The following is a 25,515-nucleotide window of genomic DNA, read 5'->3' on the forward strand; positions in this document are numbered from 1 at the left end:
TTCGAGTTTATTGACGCTGCGGCTTCTGGGGCTGATGGCCTCCTGCATCCTTCTGCTGCATCACGCCAGGTGGCGGATGCGGGCTCTGCAGTGGGACCTGAAGTTTCAGTGGGCCCAGCATCAGGGCAACCTGTCCGACCATGTCCTGATCTCGAAGGGCACTGCGGGACAGCTGCAGTGGTGGCTCACTCCCCTCTGTTCGGGGGAGTGTAGTGCAGGTGTTCACGGACAACACCACCGCCATGTGGTACTGCAACAAACAGGGCGGGGTGGGGTCGTGGACCCTTTGCCAGGAGGCTCTGCGCCTCGGGCAGTGGCTGGAACGTCAGGGCGTGACCCTGGTGGCTCAACACCTGGCAGGTTCTCTGAACGCCAGGGCGGACGAGCTCAGCCGTTGGTGCATGATGGATCACGAATGGCGTCTGAACTCGGACGTGGCGCAAGGCCTCTTTCAGCAGTGGGGAGAGCCTTGGTTAGATCTATTCCCCACAGAAGAGAACGCGCAATGTCATCTGTTCCGCGCGTTGGAATTTCCAAGGCGGCACTCGCTCGGAGACGCTTTTCGTCGCGAGTGTAGTTGCGGTCTATTGTACGCCTTTCCGCCTATACCACTTCTGCCCAGAGTGCTGAAGAAGATCAAGCGCGACCGGGCCCAAGTCATCCTTGTGGCTCTGGACTGGGCATGAAGGTACTGGTATCCAGAGCTACTCAGTATGTCAGTCGATCCCCCCGGTTCGTCTGCCTCTTCAGGAGGACCTTCTGTCGCAGCAGCAGGGGACGGTCCTCCACCCCAACCTGTCCAGGCTCCACCTCCATGCTTGGAGATTGAGCTGCGACAGTTGGGGCCATTTGACTTGCCTCCTGAAGTCTGTAATGTCATTCTGGCAGCCAGGTGTCCCTCCCCGAAGTCGGTATACGCCTGCAGGTGGAACAGATTTGTGGCATGGTGCACAGCAAAGGCTGTGGATCCTCTTGCTGCCCCTCTTTCTGAGGTTCTTCTCTTCCTTCTTTCTCTTGCCAAGCAGGGCTCTGCTCTGGGCACTATCAAGGGCTACCTCTCTGCCCTCTCAGCCTTTCTAAGGCTGCCTGATCAACCTTCTTTGTTCAAGTCCCCTATTGTAAATCGTTTTCTGAAGGGCATCACACACACGTTCCCTCCTTTTCCGTTTGTGATGCCTTAGTGGGACTTGAACCTTGTTCTCACATTTCTAATGTGCGCTCAGTTTGAGCCACTTCACAACTGTCCTCTCCGTCTTCTCACTTTGAAGACTGCTTTCCTGGTTGCCATCACCTCTGCCAGGAGAGTGAGTAAGCTCCAGGCTCTTTCATGTACTCCTCCTTTCCTTTCTGTCCATCCGGACAAGGTAGTATTGCGTACTAAGCCATCTTTCCTGCCCAAGGTTGTCACGGCCTTCCACATCGGGCAGTCTATCACCTTGCCCACCTTCTTTCCGCCACCGCATCCCTCTAAAGAGGAAGAGCGGCTCCACCGTCTGGACCCAAAACGTGCGCTTTCATTCTACTTGGATCGCACACGCCAGTTTCGGGTGGATCACCAACTCTTTGTTGGTTACGTGGGCGCTAAGAAGGGAAAAGCGGTGCACAAGCGGACCATCTCTCGGTGGATCATCTTGTGTATCCAGGCATGTTACTCCTTGGCTAAAAAGGAGCCCGATGTTGGATTGCGGGCTCATTCCACCCAGGCCACGGCGACAACAACTGCCCTGGGCCGGGGAGTGCCCTTGTAGGACATTTGCCCGGCAGGTACGTGGGCCTCGCTGCACACATTTGCAAGACACTACTGCCTGGACAGTCAAGTCCGGAGGGATGGCTTTTTTGGCTGTTCCGTCCTCCAGGACTTTCTGGTGTGATTATTGGTTTGCAGACCCACCACCGGGGTTGGTATTGCTGGGGTATCTATTCTAAGGTGAGGAATCTTATCACTAACGTGTCTCTTTCAGATGCACAAGTTACTACTTGTGTAACGATATATCTGTACCAGACATTAGTTAGTGATAGATTCCTTACCGACCCACCCATCTTCCCCGTTCTGCGAACCGATATCTAGGGTTAAGGTCATACCCTTTCAGGGTCCTAGTTTTAATGGCACCAGTGTTGGTTTTTAACATGGCTCTGCGCTTCTGGCGCGGAAAAGCTGTGTCTTAAGAACTGACGTCAGCACGCGGAGGCGGCGTCTAAGTACTCCGACGACGTCATCACGACGACGCCGACGACGGACGCGGAGCCACAGACGACGCCTCCCAACGCGCAAGGGTACTGCTACGCAAACATTTCCGGATCCAGTCTGACTCCTGGGGATATTCTAAGGTAAGGAATCTATCACTAACTAATGTCTCTTACAGATATATCGTTACACAAGTAGTAACTTGTGCTGTGGGAGCTCTCCAAGTCTCGGGGCCTGGGGTGAAGGTGTTGCTCCTCGTTCTCTCTATGCCACTATTGTATGCTTCCTGAGGCGCCTGTTCTGTGTCTCAGGCTTTTAGCTGTGCCCTGCGCAGGGCAGCGTGAAGATGGTTTCCTTTAGAGAAAGGCACCGGTGTCAGTCTTAACATAACGTACAGTTCAGGCTGGGGCCACTTTGGTTGCGCTTCCCCTCAGGTGTGATTGCTAGGCTAGTGCTGCTTGCTCCTGTCCTGTGCCAGTGGTTGCTCTTCATTTACTTGCGGTCTGGGCCTGCTCTGCCCCGTGATGACAAACTCCTCCCTCTGATGCGGTAGGCAGCTCTGGCGGGAGGAAATCGGCAGGAGATATGGGAGAGGATGTAGCCTTGCGGCTAGAGCAGTCTACCTTGAAGCTGGGGAGCAGGGTTAGAGTCTCGGCAACGACGCTCAACAGCCTGTGATTCTGGACAACAATAAGTGCTGCAGTCCTTAGGGGTCTTCTCTGGTCACAATACCCTGGGTACCTAGGGTACCATTTACCAGGGACTGACATGTGCCCAGAGATGCCAATGGGGTTTTGGTTTCAACACAGTTTTAGGGAAGGAAGACAGGCCCTGGGCACCTGATTGGCAAGAGCCCAGGGCACACTCAGTCAAAGTACATCAGCAATTCAGCAAAAAGTGCGGGCCTACCATGCAAGAAAGATGGCACTTTCTCACCAACGGGGCAGGGAGGGAGGTGCGACATTACACTGCTGTTCGGGTCCAGTAGTCCGAGAGCGCCAACCCGATCACAGGTCTTCGGTGCGGATCTCTCGGATCGTGTCAGATGCGGGTAAGCGCAGGCACGGCCCCACCTCTCTTCGAGCCGAGCCTCTGATTATGGGCCAGCCCGCCCTCTGCTAAGCGCAGTATATTTGGACTTCCACGACCGTTGTCTCCGGGCAGTTTGCTGACCCTTGTTGCTCCCCTGTCACAGCTGGGTATTAGTGAGTACCTCACATGTGCCACAGGTTTGTCCCTTGTACGTGGCAGGCCTCCGAGTTTTCCTTAATGTTTGCCTTTTCTCGCTGTTGCCGGCGCCTCCAGTTCATTCCGCTGGTAGCTCCAGTGTCCTAGCTTAAATTCCACCCTTGGGCTTTGGACTGATGGTCTTTCTTGGTCAGGGAAAATTACGGATTACAGGGGCCTGTTGCAGAGCTTCTCTAGATTGTCCGCCATCTTGGCTTCTTGGCCACCCTCCCCAAGTCTGCAAGCTACTCTTAAGGTGTCTGCAAGCTACCAACAGTTCACAAGTGACTGGTTTGAGACACCCGTTCTAAGATTATCGGATAGGAGGCTGAGAACAAGATTGTCATAAGGGTACAGGTAAGTTTCTGTGACTCCAATAGATTGTGTAGCTATAAAGAGATGGAGTGCTGAGCAAAAAACGTAAATAAAAGGGTCTTTAATGTACTGGGAACATTCATGGGCATACCTCTCATTCCAAGTGCGAATATAATGGTCTAAGCACCTTTCGAGATGGTTGAGAAGAGTGAGGGAGAAGTAATGAGGTAGAGAAAGATGAGGTTGAGATTCAAATAAGTATGTAGAGAGGGGTGTTGAACAAGGTGTTGAGAGGTGATGTAGAGGGAGCAAGGAATAATAGATATGAGGGGAAGAGATGAAAGATAGAAAAATATGATGTGTGGGGTCAATAGAGATGACGTGGAGAGAACTCTGTAGAGAGGACTGGATTAGGTTAAGGTAGTTAAAGGTGAAGTAGTGAGTTGAAGGAGAGTAATAAAGAGTGAGGTATGCAGGTAGAGGGTGGTGGGCTTCAAGAGCAGTAGAGATTTAACAGTATAGAAAGCAAGCGATATTGGTTGAGCTGTGTAGAGCATGCAGTCCCTGTTTGAATCCGGAACAGAGCCCTCTAAGTAGTTGGAGTCTTAGCAAATAATATTGGTATGAGAAGTCATAGGAAGAGGTGATAAAATGACAGATGTGCACTCATTCCACTCATAAACAGCATAGTTAATACTTGTTATACTTTTTGGGCCAGAACACCAGTGTTCTTACTCGTCTGATTCAATCAATGACTTTCGTGAAGACGTAACCTAATGTGATGAATTTTATGGTGCATCATCTTAATGTTTTTATTATCAACAACAGTATTCAGTATTTAAATGGTTTACCTTGCAAAACGAGCCAAGGTGGGATGCTTTTTTTCTGTGATTGTGCGTAGGTGTGTGTGCACTGCTATGTTCAAGATGAAGGGTAAAGGTATTTATTTAACACTTATCTTCTTTTTGTACCTCAGAGATTCCAAGATGGCGATATCACAGTAAAGGAGTTTTTCATGCTTCTAAATGTAGGTGTTATAATTCAGAAGCCAAGGTTCAGTGAGATACCCAACCAGGTGAGTATTTGAACATTTTAGCCAATAATTCATAAAGAGCTCAGTACTCATTTTCACCTGTTAGGCAAATGGAAATTGGTCTGTTCTCATCCCCACTGTATTCTTTGCCATACGCCTTGCAAATAGCAATACAAAGTGCAAAGATTTCTTGTTAGGCTTTGGTCCAAAAGGCTGGTACATTCACATTTTACACAACTCTTCTAACACTTGCAGGCTCTATTGCAGGATGATCGCTTCATGTGTGTTGATATGTGCTTTGGACTATTTTTGCATGATTTTGTTTTTCTTTTGAAAAAAGTGTTCCAAGATTGCTACCCTGCATGCAGTCACCTTGGAATGAGTTGTTATAAAGCAAAAGATATGCTTTTCCATGATGACTGCCGCACATGTCTGCATACCGCGGCATCTTTGAATTATTTTTCCCAATTTCAAAATCCTGGCAAGATACCAACCGGGTGTGTGCAAGCAAAAAAAAGTATTCCAAGATGCATACTGGCCATCTTGTAATGCTTTTACATTTTGATTAAGATAAGCATTCCAAGGTGGTCGCCTTTCATGTGCGCCCAAAGCCAGTAGGTCTGCACTCCGTGGTACGGGCAAGAACTACCTATTGACTTTGTCACTGCTTGTATTCACACATCATGCATTTTAGTAGCTCAACAGCTGCAGAGTCTGATATGAATTTTGAGACTAAAACTGTTGTGAAAGCACCCAAGTGTTCCAGTGTCCTGCTCAGAGGACCCAGAAACAAGAACTGAGACTTTGAGGCAAATGCTACTAGAAGGCACCATGGAATATGGAAGGTCCTGAATTTCTTAGTGTGTTTGACTCTTCTAATGCAAGCCTATCCCAATGCTCTTTTCATCTGGTTATACATGTTCTACATATTAGGCAGCAGACTGTCTTCCTAGGTGCTGCAATGTGATGTTGAAAACTTCATGCCTGATTTAATGACGTATATATATACTGGCAGCCCGCCCCAGCGTTGCCCGGGGCAGAAGGGGGCTGGGGGCAGCATTTCAGGTTTGTGTGCACCTTACCTCAGCGCTTGCTCCCAGTCGCACAAACCCAGGCCCCCGCTCCAGTCCGCCTCACTTCACCGCCCCCCACTACTCGCACTTAAATGTCTGCACCAAATGTGAAAGCCGTTTTAAAACCTATAATTTATTTTGCTATCCCGCTCCAGTCCGCCTCACTTCACCGCCCCCCACTACACCAAGCCAGTCTACACGCCCCGCTGCAGTCCGCTATCCCGCTCCATTCTGCCTCACTTACCGCTCCTCCCCGCGTACTTCACCGCTCCTCCCCGTGTTTCACATACCTCATGGCGCTGCAGTCTTGCTACGTTCTCCGCTCCTCCATGCGCTGTTGTCCTCCATTCCGCTCCAGTCCGCCTTACTTCACCGCTCTTCCCCGCGGTTCACGTACCTCATTCCCTCCAGTCTGGCTAAGTTTTCCACTCCTCCCCGCGCTGTTGTCCGCTTCTCCTCGCGTTCCTGTCCTCCGATGTCAGCACGCACGTTGTTAGCACACACGGCCGGCGCTACTTCTTAGGGACTACTTTTTTTTATTGTTTCTTTTTTAAATAACTTGTATTTTTATTTTTTTTATAGCCTATGTCCATCTACTGGTCCCCCCCTTTCCAACGCTGTATTGGGTGTTGCGATTGGTGGTGTACTTTTCGAATTTACCTGGCTCAAAGGACACAGTTCTCTCTTTATAATAGTAGTATAGATGTATGCCTGTTATATTTGGTGTCCCCTGGCTTACACCATAAACGGCACAAATAGTTACTTGGTCACGGCTTGCTAGCTCCATCATTACAAATATGGTATGCGATCATTGTTCAAACATTACATTTTTTAGACACACCACATAATTCAAGATGAAATAAACATCAAAATCTGCAGTTCATCTTACAACACACTTTCAGGTCTTTAGCTCAGGTCCTTAAGAGTCTCGAATAGAACACGGCTCAAAGTGTAACTCGCCTCTGTAGGTGGCTGCAATTACAGCGAACAACACTATTATTTCCGTGAATATCAGTGCTTTCAGTGCAAATACTCATAATTTCATCACCAAGACAATGTTTGAACTAAATACAGTGGCAGGTCAACCATCTAGTTTCCCAAAAATTTTTGAAATCGATCTTTTCAGGTCATCACAAGTGTAGGCCAATCTCTTAATGTGTTCCATTTTAACTCGCACACTAGTAGAATTTGCTCCACATGAACAACATGTTAAAATTGGAAATATTTTAATGTCTTCATTGTTTAAACTATTGTTTTTGTGTACTTACAATAGTGACATGCATGCAATGTACACGAAGGCATATACCTATGCATATATATGTAGTTGTAGATAAAGTAGAGTGTGCATATATGTATATGCATTTGAAGGGGTTCACACACCGGCAACTATATCTGCACATAAAAGCACACTATATGCACACTCATATTTGCTCGTGTGCATACATCATTATGCTCAATCTGGCATTAACTTTAATAAAAGTCATATTCAATTCAAACCAGTGTCTCTGTATAAGAGTCAAAGAAGGGTGAATAAGGGAATTAGGGCGCACAGAGAACAGTGTGTGATTAAGTACTTAAACCACAAAATCTCTGCAGTGCTCTAGAGGGGGGATGTCAGCCCGCATCCCTCCGTAAAACTTAAACAAAACAATGGCTCTGAGCACATGTAATATGTTGGAGGGTGATTTTAGGGTATTCTTTCACCACCTTAATTTGAGCAGGGATGTGCTATCTAAAATAATAAGACACACATGTGAGATGCCGAAACTGAGTCAGAGTGGCACCATTTATTCAAGCGATTTAAACTATAAATGTCAAAAACGCATCATTAATCAGAAATAACTCTGAGCAATCTAGAAAGCAACAAGTGTCCGGGACACATTTTAGATGAAGAGCTAAAACATGCAATCTAGGTACGTTTAAATCACCGCAATGCAAGGAAGAGGGAGAGGGAATGAATTTCAAAGTAGAATGAGTATTACAACCTCAATAGGAAATGCTAAATATAACGGTTCAATGCGAGCACACGTGTCGTGACCCAAGAGTTCACTGTGCGAGTGGACTGGGGAGCAGCTCTTTTATACTATTTTAATGAGGAACTGCTGACCGCAAGTCCTGATTCTGGCCGATGTTTGACCATAACAAAAAAATGTACCATTTATCGGGGGAAAATTGCGTCATTGCTCAGAAACTTGTAAGAAACTAGAAGTTTATAAAAGGTTATAGCTCATTTGTTAGGCCATCTCACGGTCTTATTTCTAAAGCCCAGCAGAAAAACATCAGATGTGAAGAAATGGAATGTTACAGCTAGCCCCACCTGATTCTTACTAGGCCTGGGCAGTAAATTCCATTCAGTTCGTGGAATTTGCAGATTTTGAGTAATTTCGCGTTCCGCAGAGAACGCGAATTTGCCCTAAATTCTGCGTTCCACAACGTAGCGAATTTTTTGCGTTTTCAAATAAGTCTTTGCGCGATATTTCCCCAGAGCACGCGAACGGTAAAAAAGCGTCGCGAACAAGCAATTCTGGGTGTTTGCGGAGATTTTTTACCGTTTTGCGGAGATTTGCGTAACTCGATTACGCTAATTCCGCCCACCCCTAATTCTTACCCCATCGTGTTCTTCTAACTAACGAACGCATCCTGTTATAGCTGCACCATCGTGATGTACAGGAAAGACGTGCACATAGAGGACAGAGGTGAAGAGTGGGGGCTTGGTGACTGTTTACTAAAGAAGCAATGAACTGAGGTTCATGGCCTATAGGAGGGGAGAGATATATGTAATCTTATGAGGCAGGCGTGGGGCCTACAGTGTTCAGTGAATGCTTGGGGCACTATGGGCAATTTAGCAGTCTGTTACCTATGGAGTGGCAGGGATATTCAGGGTTCTCATGCTTCAAAGGTGGAAAGTAATCGCTGAGACAATATATGGTAAAACTGGACCCTGCTTCAAATAATTTGTGTCCAGAAAATCAATCCGACAGTCGTCAATTTGTCGGTCTTTTCTTTCATTGCTGAATCTTTGAACACCAGCCACATCAGATAATACATGTTTCGTCTTTGGGTACAATAACCCTCGACTTCCTCAGGGCTGGAATACCAAATATAAACAAAAAAATAAAGTGTCATATGAATCCATTTTATAGTCCCAATGCCACCCTTGGCATTCTGCTTATGTGATTAAATGCGCTCCCCATATCGTAATCACCAAAGAGGACCATATGAAGTTGAAAATCCAAAAGTGAATGCAACAGGCATATAAAACAAAGATGCTGATAGGAAACAATGAGACAACAAGGAAAAAGTCAAAAGATACAACAGTAAAAGTGCTCTCCAAGTATTGTGCATACAATTCACGTGATTGACTTAATCTCATGCTTGACATAGTAATCTGTATATAAAGTGAATATTCCCAAACACTCTATTGCCACTGCCACCATAAAACAATAACAAAAAGTTAAAGCAAGTGTTAAAGCAAGTGTGTGATAGTATGGTATGCCCTGTGAAATCCAGCATTGTACTAGTGACAAATTCAAAACCCAGTGCCACTCCTCCAGACCAGGATTACCTTAAATCCATCTATAAAAAGTATGCATTGAAGTCCATTTTAGAATCTCGTAATATAGTCCGGTAGGAATCCCGTAATATAGTATATGGATCAGTGTGCCCATACCTGCATAAGTGTATTTTTGCAGCGTGAATCTTTCTGGATTCACTATGCTGTGCATTATTCCGCGGTCTTGTGGTTGGGTCCGGAATCGTAGTCTTTTCTTTGTTTTTTCTTTTTTTTTCGTAGCCCAGGTGGGCGTCGGCGTCACACCTCCTTGGGTGCATTTCCGGTGACGTCGGCATGCTTCCTGCAGAAGCTCCCACTCTTGGGCGCCATCTTCAGATTCTTTTTTTCCGCGGTCGAGTCTGGATCGTTCCCGTTTGGGCTCCAGACATTTTTGGAGAAAGAAGAAGGAAAATACAGAAATTGGAAAGAAAAATCATCTGAAGACTCCAGGAGACTTCATCGACCAAGAGCCAGCAAAGGAGAAGGAGAAATCATCGAGATCTTCGACGATCGTCGACAAACACGCGACCAGGGAGGCCCTGAGCGCTCGATGATGGACAACACGCCGTTCAAGTTCTGCCGTAACTGCCACCACAAGTACGCGCAGAAGGACCAGCACCCGGTTTACAACCTTTACCTACCGGTAAATCACGGAAGCGAGGACTGCAACGCCTGCTCCGCCTTCGCCCCGAAGACCCTTCATGTGAGAGAGATACAGAGGGTAGCGCACGCCACCCTACAGGGGAAGGCCCCGACCCCATCCCTCTACGAGCTGGGGATGTCCTCCGAGTAAGAGGACAACGCTGCCGCCGAAGACGGCAGCTACACGGTCGTAGAGACCGATTACACCAAGACTTCTGATATGGTAGGAGACTCTCCGGCCCCCAAGAACCCGAGAGACTCTGAGTCTCGAAAAAACGAGGGCAAGGCCCCGAAAGCGCCGGCGCCAAAACACCTGGCGCCCGCGACTACTCACAGGCCCAGCGGATCCTCTGAGAAGGAGTCCCCGGCGCTGAGAGCTGTTGAACAGCAAAAGACGTCGAAAATCGTCCCCGAAAAGGATCGATCGACGCCGAGGGAGAAGGACCCTAAAGCACCGACACCGACCAAAGACCCGAAATCCGGTTCGACGTCGAAGCCTCCGGCACCTAAAAGCACGGCGCCGAGCCAACCGCCGAAAAGAGCGGCCGAACCATCCGACGCGGAACACGCAGCCGAGATGGAGGAAAAAAAAGGCGTTGAGGTCGAAATGGAAAACATCTTGCAGCGGAAGAAAGAATTCGACGCAAAGATGAAAACCTTCACGATTCCACACAAGACCAAGCCACCAGTGGTGGAGGTGGTCGAGGAGGAAGACTAGGTCGGCGATGAACAAGACCCGGACGTCGAGGTGGTCGACGACCAGGAAGATGACGAGAGTCCCTACTATAGTTACAACTATGGGGAGGAAGAGGACAGCAGGACGGACGCCGAGTCGGCCCCCTCTGACTTACAGGAGGTGGATTACCTAGATGTCGACACCGACAGCCCAGAAGAGGCGGTTGACACATATCCCTCGAGGCCCTCGCCGCCGGACGACATCGGGGCCTACAACTCGGTGATAAAGTCTGCCGCAGCAGCATTCAAACTCGAGCTCGACGAAGAGAAGCAGAAAGCAGACTTCCTTCTAGAGACATTGCTCCCCACACAAACAAGGAGCCAGTACCTACCAATGCTTGACAGCTACATCACACCAGGCTTTCCAACAAACGCACCAGGCAGACTTGCAGGGTCAGCAGAAGCAGTCCTGGCAGTACCAACCAAGAGGCCAGTCCTTTCGAGGGAGAGGAAATGGACGTGGACAGAATAGAAGAGGGGGACAGCAACCCGCCTCTAAGTGACTTCCAAAAACTCCGTGTGCCCGCCCACAGAAAAGATCCCAGGGGGCAGCACGTACAGAGGGGTCAAGACAAACTAGACATCTACGACCACATAACACCAGTGGGAGGAAGATTAAGATTTTACCTCCAAGAATGGAGAGGAATCACATCAGACAAATGGATCCTCAACATCATCCAATTCGGATACTGCTTAGAGTTGGAGGGGAGCCCAACAAGCAGAAAACCAAAAAGAAAACCACTAGCAAGCAAACAGCTAGAGCGTCTTCAGGAAGAAGCAAAGGAACTCCTGCGGAAGCAGGCCATAGAATGGGTACCCCTCAAGGAAAGAAACAAAGGAATATACTCAACATACTTCCTGGTACCAAAAGTAGATGAGACAATGAGACCCATTCTGGACCTAAGGTTCCTGAAGAAATTCATAAGAACGCAAAAATTCAAAATGACCTCCCTGCAAGAGGTGCTCCCGCAATTGCAGATCGGGGACTTCATGGTCACGATAGACCTCAAGGACGCCTACCTGCACATCCCAATGAACAGAAAGCACAAGCATATGCTCAGGTTCACCATCTGAGAAAGCCACTACCAGTTCACGACACTAGCCTTCGGGCTAAAATCAGCACCAAGGGTCTTCACAAAGTACCTCGCAGCAGTCGCAGCGCACCTACGAAGGCAGGGAATACATGTATACCCTTACCTCGACGACTGGTTGGTGAAAGCAAACTCATACCAGAAATGCAAGCAGCCCGCACATACAGTGACGAGCACGCTCATAAGCCTGGGGTTCTCCATCCATTGGAAGAAATCATCAATGGAGCCGGAACAAGTGAAGTTCTTCCTGGGAGCACAGATCAACACCTTACAGGGCAAGGTGTTCCCAGCGAGAAGAGGGCGAGGGCGCTGGTGAAGGAAACTCTCCTCTACCGGAAGGGACAAGCTCGGACAGTGAGGACGGCGAGCAAGATCATGGGGATGATGGCATCATGCATCCACCTCGTACCAAATGTACGTCTCCACATGAGACCCATTCAAGAATGGCTACAGGAGCAATGGTCACAAGCTACAGGCAGTTGGGAGGATCAAGTGGTTGTAACGCACGCAGTGCAGAAGGAGATGACATGGTGGACCATGGAGAACATAACAAGGGGAAAGCCTCTAACGCCACCAACAGTGACCATCACCACAGACGCATCCCTGAAGGGATGGGGCGCTCACATGGAGGAGCTCAAGGTGAGGGGCCTGTGGACGACAGCAGATGCGACAAAGCACATCAATTACCTAGAATTGAAGACAATCTTCCTTGCACTGAAAGCTTTCCAAACAAGACTGTACAAGCACAAGGTGTTGCTACAAACAGACAACACCACCGCGATGTTCTACATCAACAAGCAGGGTGGCACACAGTCGGCCACGCTTTCAACGCTGGCGCAGGAGATATGAAGATGGGCCATCCCTCACAAGATAGCCCTGCTAGCCAAACACCTACCAGGGAAGGACAACATACAGGCAGACTGGCTCAGCAGACAGACATCGGCATCCCACGAGTGGGAGCTCAATGCTCAAGAGACAAGGTGGCTGTTTGACAGATGGGGAACGCCATCAGTGGACCTGTTTGCCACACGCCGGAATGCAAAATGCCAAAACTTCGCATCCAGACAGCCCGAGGAGGGGTCCCTGGGGAATGCCCTATGGATAGATTGGTCAAGGACATTTGCTTACGCCTTTCCCCCGATACCACTGATGCACAGAGTGCTGAGCAAGTGCAGAGCGAGCAACATGACCCTGATACTGGTCGCACCACAGTGGGCCAGGCAGACATGGTACTCGCAGATCATGGAGATGACACAGTGTGCACCCCACAGATTCGGCAAGAGGAAAGACCTACTCTCCATGCAGAACGGAGAGGTGCTACACCCAGAGCCAGAGAGCCTGAGCCTAGTAGCTTGGCTCCTGAGGACATAGAGTTCGCACATTTGAGACTGCCAGAAAGCACCCTGAGGGTCCTTCGGGAGGCACGAAGGCCCAGCACTCGGAAGTGCTATGTTGCGAAATGGAAAAGATTCACAATGTGGTGCAGAAAAGAAAGACTTCACAATAAATTGTCAGGCAAGGAGTTGATGAGGGTCAAACAATGGCACTCATCCTGCTTGACCTAAGTGCCGCCTTTGACACTGTAGCACATTCCATCTTGCTACAGTGTCTCAACAAGGGAGGAATCAAAGGGAAGGCACTTAGATGGCTACAATCTTTTATGATGGAAAGAGGCTTTCAGGTCAGACAAGGTGAATGTTACTCCAAACAAATCCATCTCGATCAAGGAGTTCCCCAGGGCTCTGCTCTTAGCCCCACCTTGTTTAACCTATATGCATCCCCTATAGCAGCGATTGTAGAGAAATACGATATCCAACTCGTATCCTATGCTGACGACACGCAGATGGCTATCTCCCTATCACGGGCACCCGACACCGCAGCCGCCAACTTCAGTGTCTGCATGCAGGAGCTAGCCTCCTGGATGTCTAACAACTGCCTGATGTTGAAAGGCTCCAAGACTGAGGTGCTTGTGGTGGGGAGTGGCCCGTCTGTGTGGTCTTCAGCATGGTGGCCTAATTGCTTGGGCCCTACACCTAGGCCAGCACAACAGGCCAAAAATCTAGGGGTTGTATTTGATTCTGAGCTATCATTCACGCCACAAATCAACCGAGTTGTGGGTATGTGTTTTGGAGTACTTAAAACCCTACGTAAGGTCCTTGATATGCTCCCTGTTGGAGACAGACAGACCCTCGTACATGCCCTGGTTACCTCGAGACTAGATTATGCAAATCTGCTGTACTTGGGTAGTACAGTCAGTAACATCAATCGTCTCCAGGTGCTGCAGAATGCAGCGGCTAGGCTGGTGTTAAGGCTTCCGAGACGCACTTCCTCCAAAGCAGCCTTAAAATCTCTCCACTGGCTACCAGTCTGTCAAAGGATCAAATTCAAAGCCCTATGTGTGTGCCATCGGATTCTAGGAGGCAGGGCACCCATTCCTCTCAACGGTCTTATTACCCCCTACAGACCAGAACGAACGCTTAGATCCTCGGACACTGGCCTTGTCAAGGTTCCTAAAATACGCAGAGCCCGGATGGGTGGAAGATCGTTCCGTTTTCTTGCAGCCAAGCACTGGAGCTCACTGCCGATTGAACTACGTCTCGAACCCTCCGAGTCTATGTTCCGCAGAGCCCTCAAAACCTACCTGTTTCGCCTAGCACTACCCTAGTTCTACCCCCTCACTCTTCTCATTTTTGGCAATTCAGCACAGGGACACGCCGGTGAGCGTAACTAGCGCTTTATAAAATTCCTAAATAAATAAATAAATAAAATGAAGGACTCCACAGTGCTAAAGTACCTGACGCACTTGCTGGAGAAGAACCTTAGCTCATCCTCGTTAAGAGTTCACTTGGCATCGATAGTCGCCTACACAAGGGGAGAAACGTGCAGGAGTTTATTCACATCACCGGTGGTGAAGAGATTCCTGGAAGGAGAGAAAAGGATCGCACCACCCAAGCGGGCGCCGCCACCTGCATGGAACTTGAACATAGTCCTAACGCAACTCATGAAAGAGCCCTTTGAACCACTTCACAAAGCCTCCCTAAAGATGCTAACTATGAAAACAGCTTTCATGGTTGCAATAACGTCCTTACGCAGAGTAAGCGAGCTTCAGGCGCTGACGCTACAAGAACCCTACATACAAATACACAATGATAGGGTTGTGATGAGGACTGACCCACACTTCATGCCGAAGGTGGTGTCCAAATTCCACATGAACCAGTCTATACAGATACCGAGTTTTTTCCAAAAACCAACCACTAGCGCAGAGCGAGCTCTGCACACCCTGGACGCCAGAAGGGCAGTCATGCACTACATTGAGAGGACGAAGGGACACAGGAAAACCAAACAGTTCTTTGTGTCATTCGCCAACAGTTTCATGGGCAAGGCAGTAACCAAAGAGACTATTGCACGATGGATCGCACAAACAATTCAACTCTGCCACAAACGGGCAGGACAAGACCTCGCAGAGGGGACACGGGCCCACTCCATTAGGAAAAAGGGTGCTAAAATAGCCTTCCTGGCTAACACACCCATACAAAACATATGCCTGGCGGCAACATGGGCTTCGGTGCACACGTTCACGAAGCACTACTGTGTGGATATACAGATGAACAAGGAAGCACAAGTCGGACAAAAGGTGCTCCAGCACATATTCAATAACCAACGCTCATCTTCCACCCAGCCGCCACAAAGATGAGAAACCGCTACAAAATCTATGCACAGCATAGTGAATCCAGAAAGATTCACACTGCAAAACGAATAGTTTTCTTACCTGTCGGTGTAGTTTTGCAGCTTGAAGATCTTTCTGGATTCACTAGCGAACCCACCCACCTCCGCCAGAAAGATGAGGCTGGAGAGGGAAGAAGTGGTTAAAAAAAAAAAAGGACTTTAAAAGTACAGAGCGGTAAAATATCACCTAAATAGAACATTGCCATTACTTCGGAAACGAAAGAAACACGGAAAAAAAGAACCCGAAGATGGCGCCCAAGAGTGGGAGCTTCCGCAGGAAGCATGCCGACGTCACCAGAAATGCACCCAAGGAGGTGTGACGCCGACGCCCACCTGGGCTACGAAAAAAAAAAAAAACAAAGAAAAGAAAAGACTACGATTCCGGACCCAACCACAAGACCACGGAATAATGCACAACATAGTGAATCCAGAAAGATCTTCAAGCTGCAAAACTACACCGACAGGTAAGAAAACTATTCGATACCGCGTAAGACCAAGTATAATGGGGGAGGGGGGGGGATCAGGGGTGAGAATCAAGACTATCTTCAGGGAAATGCAAAACTCATTACAATCAATCTGTGAAAAATAATATGAACAAACGTGTTGTTACAGGGATTCTGCGCAAACACAGAACTGTGCATAAAGACTTAGGACCTCATTGAATTAGGATGTGCCAAAACTCACCTCAGTACCCAAAATCCCCTACCAGACTAGCAATCAGTGTCACATTAGCTCTTCGTCCTATAGCAACGGAACCAATGATTGGACAACCTAGAACATGCGACTAAGGACCATCTCAGGAATGGTGGGAAGTGAGAACACTCTTTTGTTATATGTTCTTACCAGTCCAAAACAGGAGTAAAATAGAGACACGGTAAGGTTAACATGTTTATTTTAACGATGTGATCTCAAGCGCAGTATTTTAATCAACATAAGCCTACATATGATTAAGAATAATACGGTCAGCATGGTTACAATTCCATAAAATGCAAAAGGAGGAATCCTATTACAATGGTAGTGCAAACAGGTGATAAAAGCACCTATTTAAAACACTCTCCCTATCTAGGAACTATGTATTATAAAACTATAGAAGGTCTCTGGAGTATTCTTTAGGGGGACCCCATTTACCTGTCCGCTCAGTAAGTGTAAATTACATCTGGATTGGTTAGTCTCTCTGCAGGCCTGGAATCTTCCATGTGTGCTTAATTCTGGCAAGTGTGCTATGATAAAGGCGCCAGAATCCTACTTGGCTTGCAGCTGCCAAATTGTGTCTAAAATGTGTTACACGGACACGCCGATAAACAGGCTCGCACGTTCTGATAACCTTGGCGGCTCAGCAATCAGTGTACAGACGTGGGACACTATGGATGTCGAAAAACAAACCCTTTCTCATGTATAGACCTTCGTGAAAGCTAACTCAGCAAAAACAGCTAAGCAGTGCTGTGTGCAAAAGCAGCAAAAAGGAAAAATGGCGTTTATGCCCCTAATAAGCCATGCTAACTTAACATGCATGCAAAAAGAGGCCCATAACCCACACTACAGGGGAATTTGGCCTCTCTAGGCTGATGACATTCTGAGGAGGTCTCCCTTGGTCAACTCCCAAGAACTTAAAAATTAAGAAACTGGTAAATCTGGCCCAACCACTAGATGCTAGAAGCATGTCCTACCGCACGGCATGCTGAACATATATGGTTACAAGTGAGTTGGTTATCCTCTTAGATCTTGCTTTATTCTCCCAGGTAAATCTAGCTTTTGTGATTTGTGCTTCTTCTACCTCTGTATACTTAAAAGGTTCCTTCCATACCTGTCCTCTGATGATTACTGGCAGAAAACCCACGTAAGAAACTGAGTAGGGTGGTGGACTTTTGTTTAGAGTTTTTCCAGTTGCTTGCAACAAAACTCGCCTGTTTGAAGTTTTCCATCTTAAATGAAAAATGTAATGATTTTGATTAGAACTGTTGTTCCCTTTGGCCAATCTGCTTCAAATCTGACAATCTGAAACCTTTAATTTCAAAGACCATACGTGTGAAGTTTGGTATGAAATTGTTATGATGGCTACTGATCACAGATTCCTCACCTTAGATTATCTGCCAGGTGATTTTGGACGCAGCAAAGTTCAAGTCTTTTTCTCTGCCGTATTGAGTGTGGGACAGGAATCACTCTAGCAAGATCAGAGATTTATGGTCTCCGTTGGAGGTCAGGCTCCACATCCTCATTCTGGAGATAAATCCCATTCTTCTGGCCTTGAAGACTTTCCGGACATCCATCAGTGGGAAGCTGATGGGAGGTTCTCACAGACTGGCATGGCAACTAGCAGTATTTTGTGGTAGAATACTTTACATCCTTGCCGGTGGCTGGAGCATCATAACATGTTCCTGGTTTCCATCCATAAGTTAGGGTCCCTAAACGCCAAAGCGGGCGAACTAGGCAGGCATGGTCTATCAGATCACACGTGGCGGAGGTGGAGCAGGCCATGTTCCACCAATGGGTAGAGCCCTGGTGTTGGACCCGGCCTCGTGGCGTGGTCCTACCCCTCCCGCATGGCGGGCCCCGGACGACATCGGCCCTCCATCCAGCCCGGGTCGGCCTCGGGCACATCTCTGCACGACCTACAAACCACCAGATCCGCCACCCGGCGGCCCACAACCACTGACACGGCACACTCGGTCCGCCCCAGCATTACCGGTCCGGTGCCCACCCCGGACCCTCATTCCAGGCCCGACGCCATCTTGGGCCCATCACGTCACAGACACGTGGTCCCGGCCCAGCCGCGGCCACGGCCCCAGCGAGCCCGCCATCGAGGCACCAAGAGCCCTCCGGGTGGTAGAGTGGCCACTCAACCAGAGACAAGGAGAGGGGAGTTTCGATGGCTCTCCAACCGCCCCCGGATGCCTGGTTTCGATCGGCCCCCGGCCTCCCTGAGCGATGGCTCCACCCCCCTGCTGGGTGTCTGGACACCATCATCCCGGCCCCTCTGACCCCCAGGCGAGAGGGTCCGGACATCAAAGGACTCCAGACCTATATCTGGGCCAGCCCCGGAGTAGGACGGCAGTTGTATCCCGGAGTCGAGAAGCCCTGCTGACGCTGTCGCGGCTGACCCTGAGACGAACTCACCTTGCTGTTCTACCTGGAGCCTGCTGGCGCTGCCGAGGTCCATCTTCGCTGTAACCATCTGGGAGCCTGCTGGCGCTGCCGCGGTCCACACTCGCTGAACCATCTTGGAACCTGCTGGCGCTGCCGCGGTCCACACTCGCTGAACCATCTTGGAACCTGCTGGCGCTGCCGCGGTCCACACTCGCTTAACCATTTTGGAGCCTGCTGGCGCTGCCGCGGTCCACACTCGCTGAACCATCTTGGAACCTGCTGGCGCTGCCGCGGTCCACACTCGCTGAACCATTTTGGAGCCTGCTGGCGCTGGCGCTGCCGCGGTCCACACTCGCTGAACCATCTTGGAACCTGCTGGCGCTGCCGCGGTCCACACTCGCTGAACCATCTTGGAACCTGCTGGCGCTGCCGCGGTCCACACTCGCTGAGCCATCTTGGAATCTGCTGCCGCGGCCCACACTCGCTGAACCATCTTGGAACCTGCTGGCGCTGCCGCGGTCCACACTCGCTGAACCATCTTGGAGCCTACTGGCGCTGCCGCGGCCCAACCTTCCGGAACTCCCCAGCTCGAGGATTGAGAGCTGTGCGTAGAGTCTCCTTGCAACCGACCATCTATTAGACTGTCCCGCTACCTTGCCCCTTTGTCACGAGACTTTCCAGATCTCTGGATCTGATGTATATATTGAAACGATACTTATTGCCAGATAAAGATTGAAAACTCTATCTACGTGTGGTGTACATTTGTAGGGGTGTGGTTACTCTGCTGTACGATTCTAGGAGAGGGCCCTCACGTCGGAGGCCCCTCGACATCGCTCGGTCCCTTCTCTGAAGGAGGGGTAGACCTATGGGTGGTCAGTCAGACACCTTCTGCCTCCCCCGGGTTCGCCTTTCTAACATTGGTGGCAGGCGCTGCGATCCGAGCCAACGCAAAATCGTACAGAGAGTGATCTACCCGCTACGACGGAAAAACACACAGAGACCATGACGACCCAAGGAACCAACCTACCTGCCGAATTCCAGAAAGAGAAGATAGAAGAATACAGCCACAAAGAACTAAAACAATTCTGTAAAGACATGGGTATCGCTACCACTGGCCTGAGCACAAAAGAGGACTTCAAATCGGCCCTACAAGCCTGGGTGGAAACCCGAGACAGACCACCCCAAGAGGAGAATAGCCCGAACGGGCAACAGGAAACCAGCGCACCCCCGACGGGGGAAAGACTAAACGCGGACCTCATCTATGAAGACGCTCGAGAACGAGAGCGCAACCGGCTACACGAATTGGAGCTTGCACGACTCCGGCTAGATGGAGAACTCCAGCTAGCGGAGAAAAAGATAGCCCTCGAGCAACTACGGCTGGAGGGGGATCTAGAAGAGAAACGGAGACAACGTGACCTCGAAGAAAAACGACTAGCATATGAACACGAACGAGGCCTGAGAGAACTAGAAATCAAGGCCCAGATCAACGAAGATAGCGCGGCCGGGGCCAAGACCTCAGCCCCTCCCGTGGACACCAAGGTTCACCTACCGAAAGATGTAGTCAAAGAATACTACAAGAACGATGATATCCAGCAATGGTTCAAAGCCTACGAGGTGGCCATGACCGCCCATCGGGTGCCCCTGAAGGATTGGGGCGCCGGCCTGTGGGAAAAGTTTGTCAACGAAGGGAGGGACGCCCTGCTGGAACTCCCTGACACCGAAATGACCTCCTATGAACACATGAAGACGGCCCTACTCACGCGCTACGGACTCACCCCCGAAATGTACCGGCAGAGGTTCCGAGACTGTAAAAAAATCCCCGGTACCACTTGGGTGGAATATGTGAACTTTTTTAGCAGAGCCTTCGAGGGGTGGGTCAAAGGCAGTCAGGTCACTACCTACCAGCAGTTGGTCGACCTTATGTTATGGGAGCACCTCCAACAACTGCTTCATTGAACTACGACAGCACCTCCTCGACAGCAAGTTGACCGAGCCGCGAAAGCTATCGGTCGAAGCAGATCGGTGGGCGAGCAACCGCGTCCATCGGAACACCACAGGAGAATACGGACGAGGGTCCCCGGGGAACCACCGGCCGCGAGGCGGCGGGTCTGGCATCAGCCGAGGCCGAGACCTCCCGCCGGGGTCTTCGCCCGCCTCCTCTACACCAGCCTCCAGCCCGAGGGGAGCCCATCCAGCCCGACCGGGGCCACGCCCCAACGTTACGTGCCACAGATGCCAGCGGCTGGGGCACTATGCCAATGATCCTCTCTGCCCCATGAACCAGCGGCCCGGCACCACCGGGCCCCCCGGTCGACAAATCGCTGCAGCCGCTCTGAGCGAAGAAAAGGATGAAGAAGAAGAGGTCCCTATGGAACCAGAAGAATGGGAGTCCGCGGCCATGTGCCTCGCCTCCCTGGGCGACAAAGACATGATCCCCCGAGACCAGATTCCGATCAACACCCAGAAGTACCGCCAGTGGGTCACCATCAACGGACGCCGGGCCGAGTCTCTCCGTGACACGGGGGCCAGCATAACCGCCGTCCGCTGCCATCTGGTGACCCCAGAACAAATCTTGCCCCACGTTCTGTGCCCTGTCCGGTCAGCGGACAATTCCGAGAGCCTGTGCCAGATGGCTCGCATCCCCTTCGAGTGGGGAGGAGTGTCCGGCATGCTGAAAGTCACCGTCCGAGACGATGCCCCGGTGGACTGCCTCCTAGGGAACGACCTGGAAAGTTCCCCCTGGGCACAGATCGAGCGAAGAGAGCATCTGGGGAGGCTAGGCCTTCCTGAATGGGTTTGCGTAACGACCCGCTCCATGTCCACCCGGGACGCCGTCCCAACCGAAGACAATCTGCCCGAAGAACCTGAATGGCCGGCACCTCCGCCACCCGCCACTGCCACAGCCGAACCCGAACTGGGGCCGCAGGGCCCCAGCCATGAAGAACTTCCCGAGCTCGGGCCCCTTCCCGAACTAGCCCAGTGGCGCCAAGAAGGGGGCCCCACCCGCGAGCAGTTCCGTCGGGAGCAAAAGACATGTCCTTCCCTCGAGGGACTCCGACAACAAGCCGCCACGCAAGCCACAGGAGACTCCTCGGGGTCCCACTGGATCTATTGGGACCAGGACCTCCTGTACAGTGAACAAAAGATCGCCGAGCTGGGGGCCGGCCGAGTGCTAGTCGTCCCCCTCCACTTCAGAGACTTTCTCTTAAACCTGGCACATGATGTGCCCCTCGCCGGGCACCTGGGGCAGGACAAAACCTACAGCCGCCTGGTGACCCACTTTTATTGGCCGAAGATGCGCAGCGATGTGTACAACCACTGCCGAACCTGTCCGACCTGCCAAGCCAGCGGAAAGAGTGGGGGGAAAATCAAGGCCTCGCTCCAACCGTTTCCCGTGGTGACCACTCCCTTCGAGCGAGTAGGGATCGACATCGTGGGGCCCCTGGATCCTCCAACCTCTCAGGGGCACCGCTTCATCCTCGTCCTGGTGGACCATGCCACCCGCTACCCAGAAGCTATCCCCCTCCGGACTATCACAGCTCCCGTAGTGGGTCGGGCGCTAATGGGGATCTTCTCTAGAGTCGGCTTCCCCCGAGAGGTCGTAAGTGATCGGGGCACAAACTTTATATCGAAATATATGCGGTCCCTGTGGCAACAGTGCGGGGTCGCGTATAAGTTCACCACCCCGTATCACCCTCAAGGGAATGGACTAGTGGAGCGATTTAATAGGACCCTGAAAGGAATGATCAAGGGCCTAGAAGAGCCCCTCCGGCGCAAATGGGACGTTCTGCTGCCATGCCTCCTGTTCGCCTACCGGGAGGTACCCCCGAAGTCCCTGGGTTTCAGCCCCTTTGAACTATTATATGGACACCCTGTGCGAGGCCCCCTCAGCCTGGTCAAGGAAGGCTGGGAGCTGGCCGCCTCCGATACTCTGCCCGATGTTTTCCGATACCTCTTGACTCTCCGCAATGAGACTCGGAAGTTCCGGGAACTAGCCGAAACCAACCTAAAGGCCAGTCAAGAGGAGATGAAGCGCTGGTATGATGAAAATGCCTCGTCCATTGAATTCGAGCCGGGCCAGCAGGTCTGGGTCATGTCCCCGGTCGACCCCGGCGCCCTCCAGGACAAATGGACGGGGCCCTTCAAAGTGGTGGAGCGCAAGAGCCCCGTCACAAACCTAGTGGACATGGAGTCCCCCCGGAACCCCCTCCGGGTCCTACACGCCAACCGGCTCAAGCCCCACTTTGTCCGCACCGAACTGAGCCTGTTGTTGGCTACCGATGACGGAGCAGAGGACGACTCCGAGCCTCTACCAGACCTCCTGAGCACCTCAGAGAAAGATGGCTCCGTCGAGGGGGTCTCCCTCTCTCCCGCGCTGACACCCAAACAGCGCCAGGACTGCCAGAAACTGCTGGGTCAATTTGCGAACTTATTTTCCCTCACCCCCGGGGTCACCCAGTGGTGTGTTCACGACGTCGACACCGGGGACAGTCCGCCCGTGCGGCACTGAGCCTACCGCGTCCCCGACCGAGTCCGGCCCTGCATCCAAGCCGAAGTTTCCAAGATGCTAGCCCTAGGGGTAGTCGAACCCTCAGACAGTCCATGGGCCAGTCCCGTCGTCCTGGTCCCTAAGGCCGCCGCCCCCGGGGTGCCCCCGGAGCTGCGGTTCTGTGTCGACTACCGGGGACTGAATGCCGTCACCAGGACCGACGCCCATCCCATTCCCCGAGCGGATGAACTGATCGATCGCCTGGGAGCCGCCAGGTACCTCAGCACCTTCGACCTCACGGCCGGATACTGGCAAATCGGCCTCAAGCCAGGGGCACAAGAACGATCCGCTTTCTCGACCCCCGATGGCCACTTCCACTTCAACGTGATGCCCTTCGGCATGAAGAATGCTCCGGCCACCTTCCAGAGACTAGTGAATCGGGTGCTGGCAGGGCTGGAAGAGTTCAGTGCCGCCTATCTGGACGATATTGCGGTGTACAGCCTCTGTTGGGACGAGCACCTGACCCACCTCTGGAAGGTCCTGACGGCCCTCCAACGGGCCGGACTAACAATAAAAGCCAGCAAGTGCCAGATCGGTCAAGGGTCCGTGACCTATCTGGGACACCAAGTGGGGAGCGGCCAAGTGGCTCCCCTTTTATTTTATTTATTTATTTTAGCGATTTGTAGAGCGCCTGGTGACCCGGAGGCATCCCCGCGCTATAACATTTGTGGAGACCAGAGGAGAAAAGGAGGGGACTTTATTTTGGGAATAGCAGCGTTTTCAGTTTTTTCCTGAAAATCAGATGACTGGGTTCCAGCCGCAGGGGGCGGGGAAGTGAATTCCACCCGGACGATGCTTTAACAGAAAAGCGTCGGCCGCCGGTACGAGTCTTCCTGTATCTGGGGAAGTTGGCCAGACGCTCATTATCCGAGCGAAGGGACCTGGGGGCCATGTAAGGGGTAACCAGGTCTCTCAGAATAGCAGGGCCAAGACCATTAAACAGTTTGTGTGCAGTGCACAGGGCCTTGAATTCGACCCTTTGACGTATTGGAAGCCAGTGGAGGGCCTTAATTGCTGGTTTGGCTGATACTCTGGAAGGGAGGTTCATAAGTAACCGGGCGGCTGCGTTCTGCGTGCGCTGGAGTTTAGCCATGGTAGCTTCTGGAGCTCCCAGATATACCATGTTGCTGTAGTCCAGCCGCGCAAGGATCAGACCTTGGACCAGGAGTTTCCTGGATAGGGGCGGAAGTATTGGGAGGATCCTGCGGATAGAGCGCATGAGACCAAAACAGGTACCTGCTGTTTTGGATGCTTGGGTTTTCATCGACAGCTCGGGTTCTAGCCAGACTCCTAAGGTCTTAATTTCTTGTTTCGGGGTGGGAATTTCCCCGAACACATCTGGCCAGACCGATGGGGGGATGGTGGTCCATTGCTTGCCCAGAAGCATGACTTCAGTCTTTGACCCGTTTAGTTTGAGCGATGACTCGCACATCCAGTTGTGAATTTCCTTGAGGCAGTTCGGCAAATTGTCTGGATAGTTGTCCAGTTGGGAGAGAGAGACGACCAGTTGCGTGTCGTCCGCGTAGCTCACTATTTGGATCCCGAAGGGGGTGACCACGTCTTCGAGAGGGGCCATGTAAGCATTAAATAGAGTGGGGCTTAGTGATGACCCCTGGGGGACTCCGCTTGTGACGGGTAGGGTGGCAGAGTGGAAGTTGCCGTCCCATACTTGGAACGAGCGCCCTGAGAGGAAGGATTCTATCCACGTGAGCGCCAAACCTGCGATCCCTGCCGCAGCCAGCCGATGGAGTAAGACACGATGGTTAACTGTGTCGAAGGCTGCGCTGAGATCCAGGAGGATCACTGCCACTGACCCTCCTGAATCCAGAATGCACCTTGCCTCCTCGATGACGGCGAGAAGGGCGGTGTCTGTGCCATGACCCGGGCGAAACCCAGTTTGGGACTGCCGTAAGAGGTTATTTGCTTCTAGAAACTGTGACAGTTGCCCATTGACCAGTTTCTCGGCCATTTTGCTGATGCAAGGGAGGAGTGAAATTGGCCGGTAGTTCGCCATGTCGGCCGGGTCCAGCTGTTTTTTTTTTAGGAGTGCCTTAACTACTGCACTCTTCCAGCTTGGGGGGACCAAGCCTTGAGAGAGCGAGATGTTTATAAGCTCCGTAATCGTAGGCACGATGACAGGGGCTACTGTTTTAAGGAATCTGATGGGGGCGGGATCCAAAGGGGAACCGCTTTTCATTTTGGCCATGGTTGTGTCAACCTCGTTCCGTGTTACTGCCCTAAAAGCAGTCAGCTGAGGAAGCAAGCTGCTTCCTGTGCGGTTGGTGGACCCAAGATCGACGCC

The 25,515-nt window shown here is 51.1% G+C and overlaps 1 protein-coding gene across 1 annotated transcript in view; it reads left to right on the forward strand.

Annotated features, from left to right (window-relative positions):
- KNL1 (kinetochore scaffold 1) overlaps positions 1 to 25,515 on the forward strand; it is a 579,877-nt gene that overhangs the window by 257,930 nt on the left and 296,432 nt on the right. The window contains exon 13 of the mRNA XM_078659817.1: positions 4,704 to 4,802. Coding sequence (XP_078515943.1) covers positions 4,704 to 4,802 — 99 coding nt within the window. The remainder of the gene's footprint in view (positions 1 to 4,703; positions 4,803 to 25,515) is intronic.

The sequence above is a fragment of the Lissotriton helveticus genome, chromosome 9 (genome assembly GCF_964261635.1).
Source record: "Lissotriton helveticus chromosome 9, aLisHel1.1, whole genome shotgun sequence".
NCBI classification, from domain to species: Eukaryota; Metazoa; Chordata; class Amphibia; order Caudata; family Salamandridae; genus Lissotriton; species Lissotriton helveticus.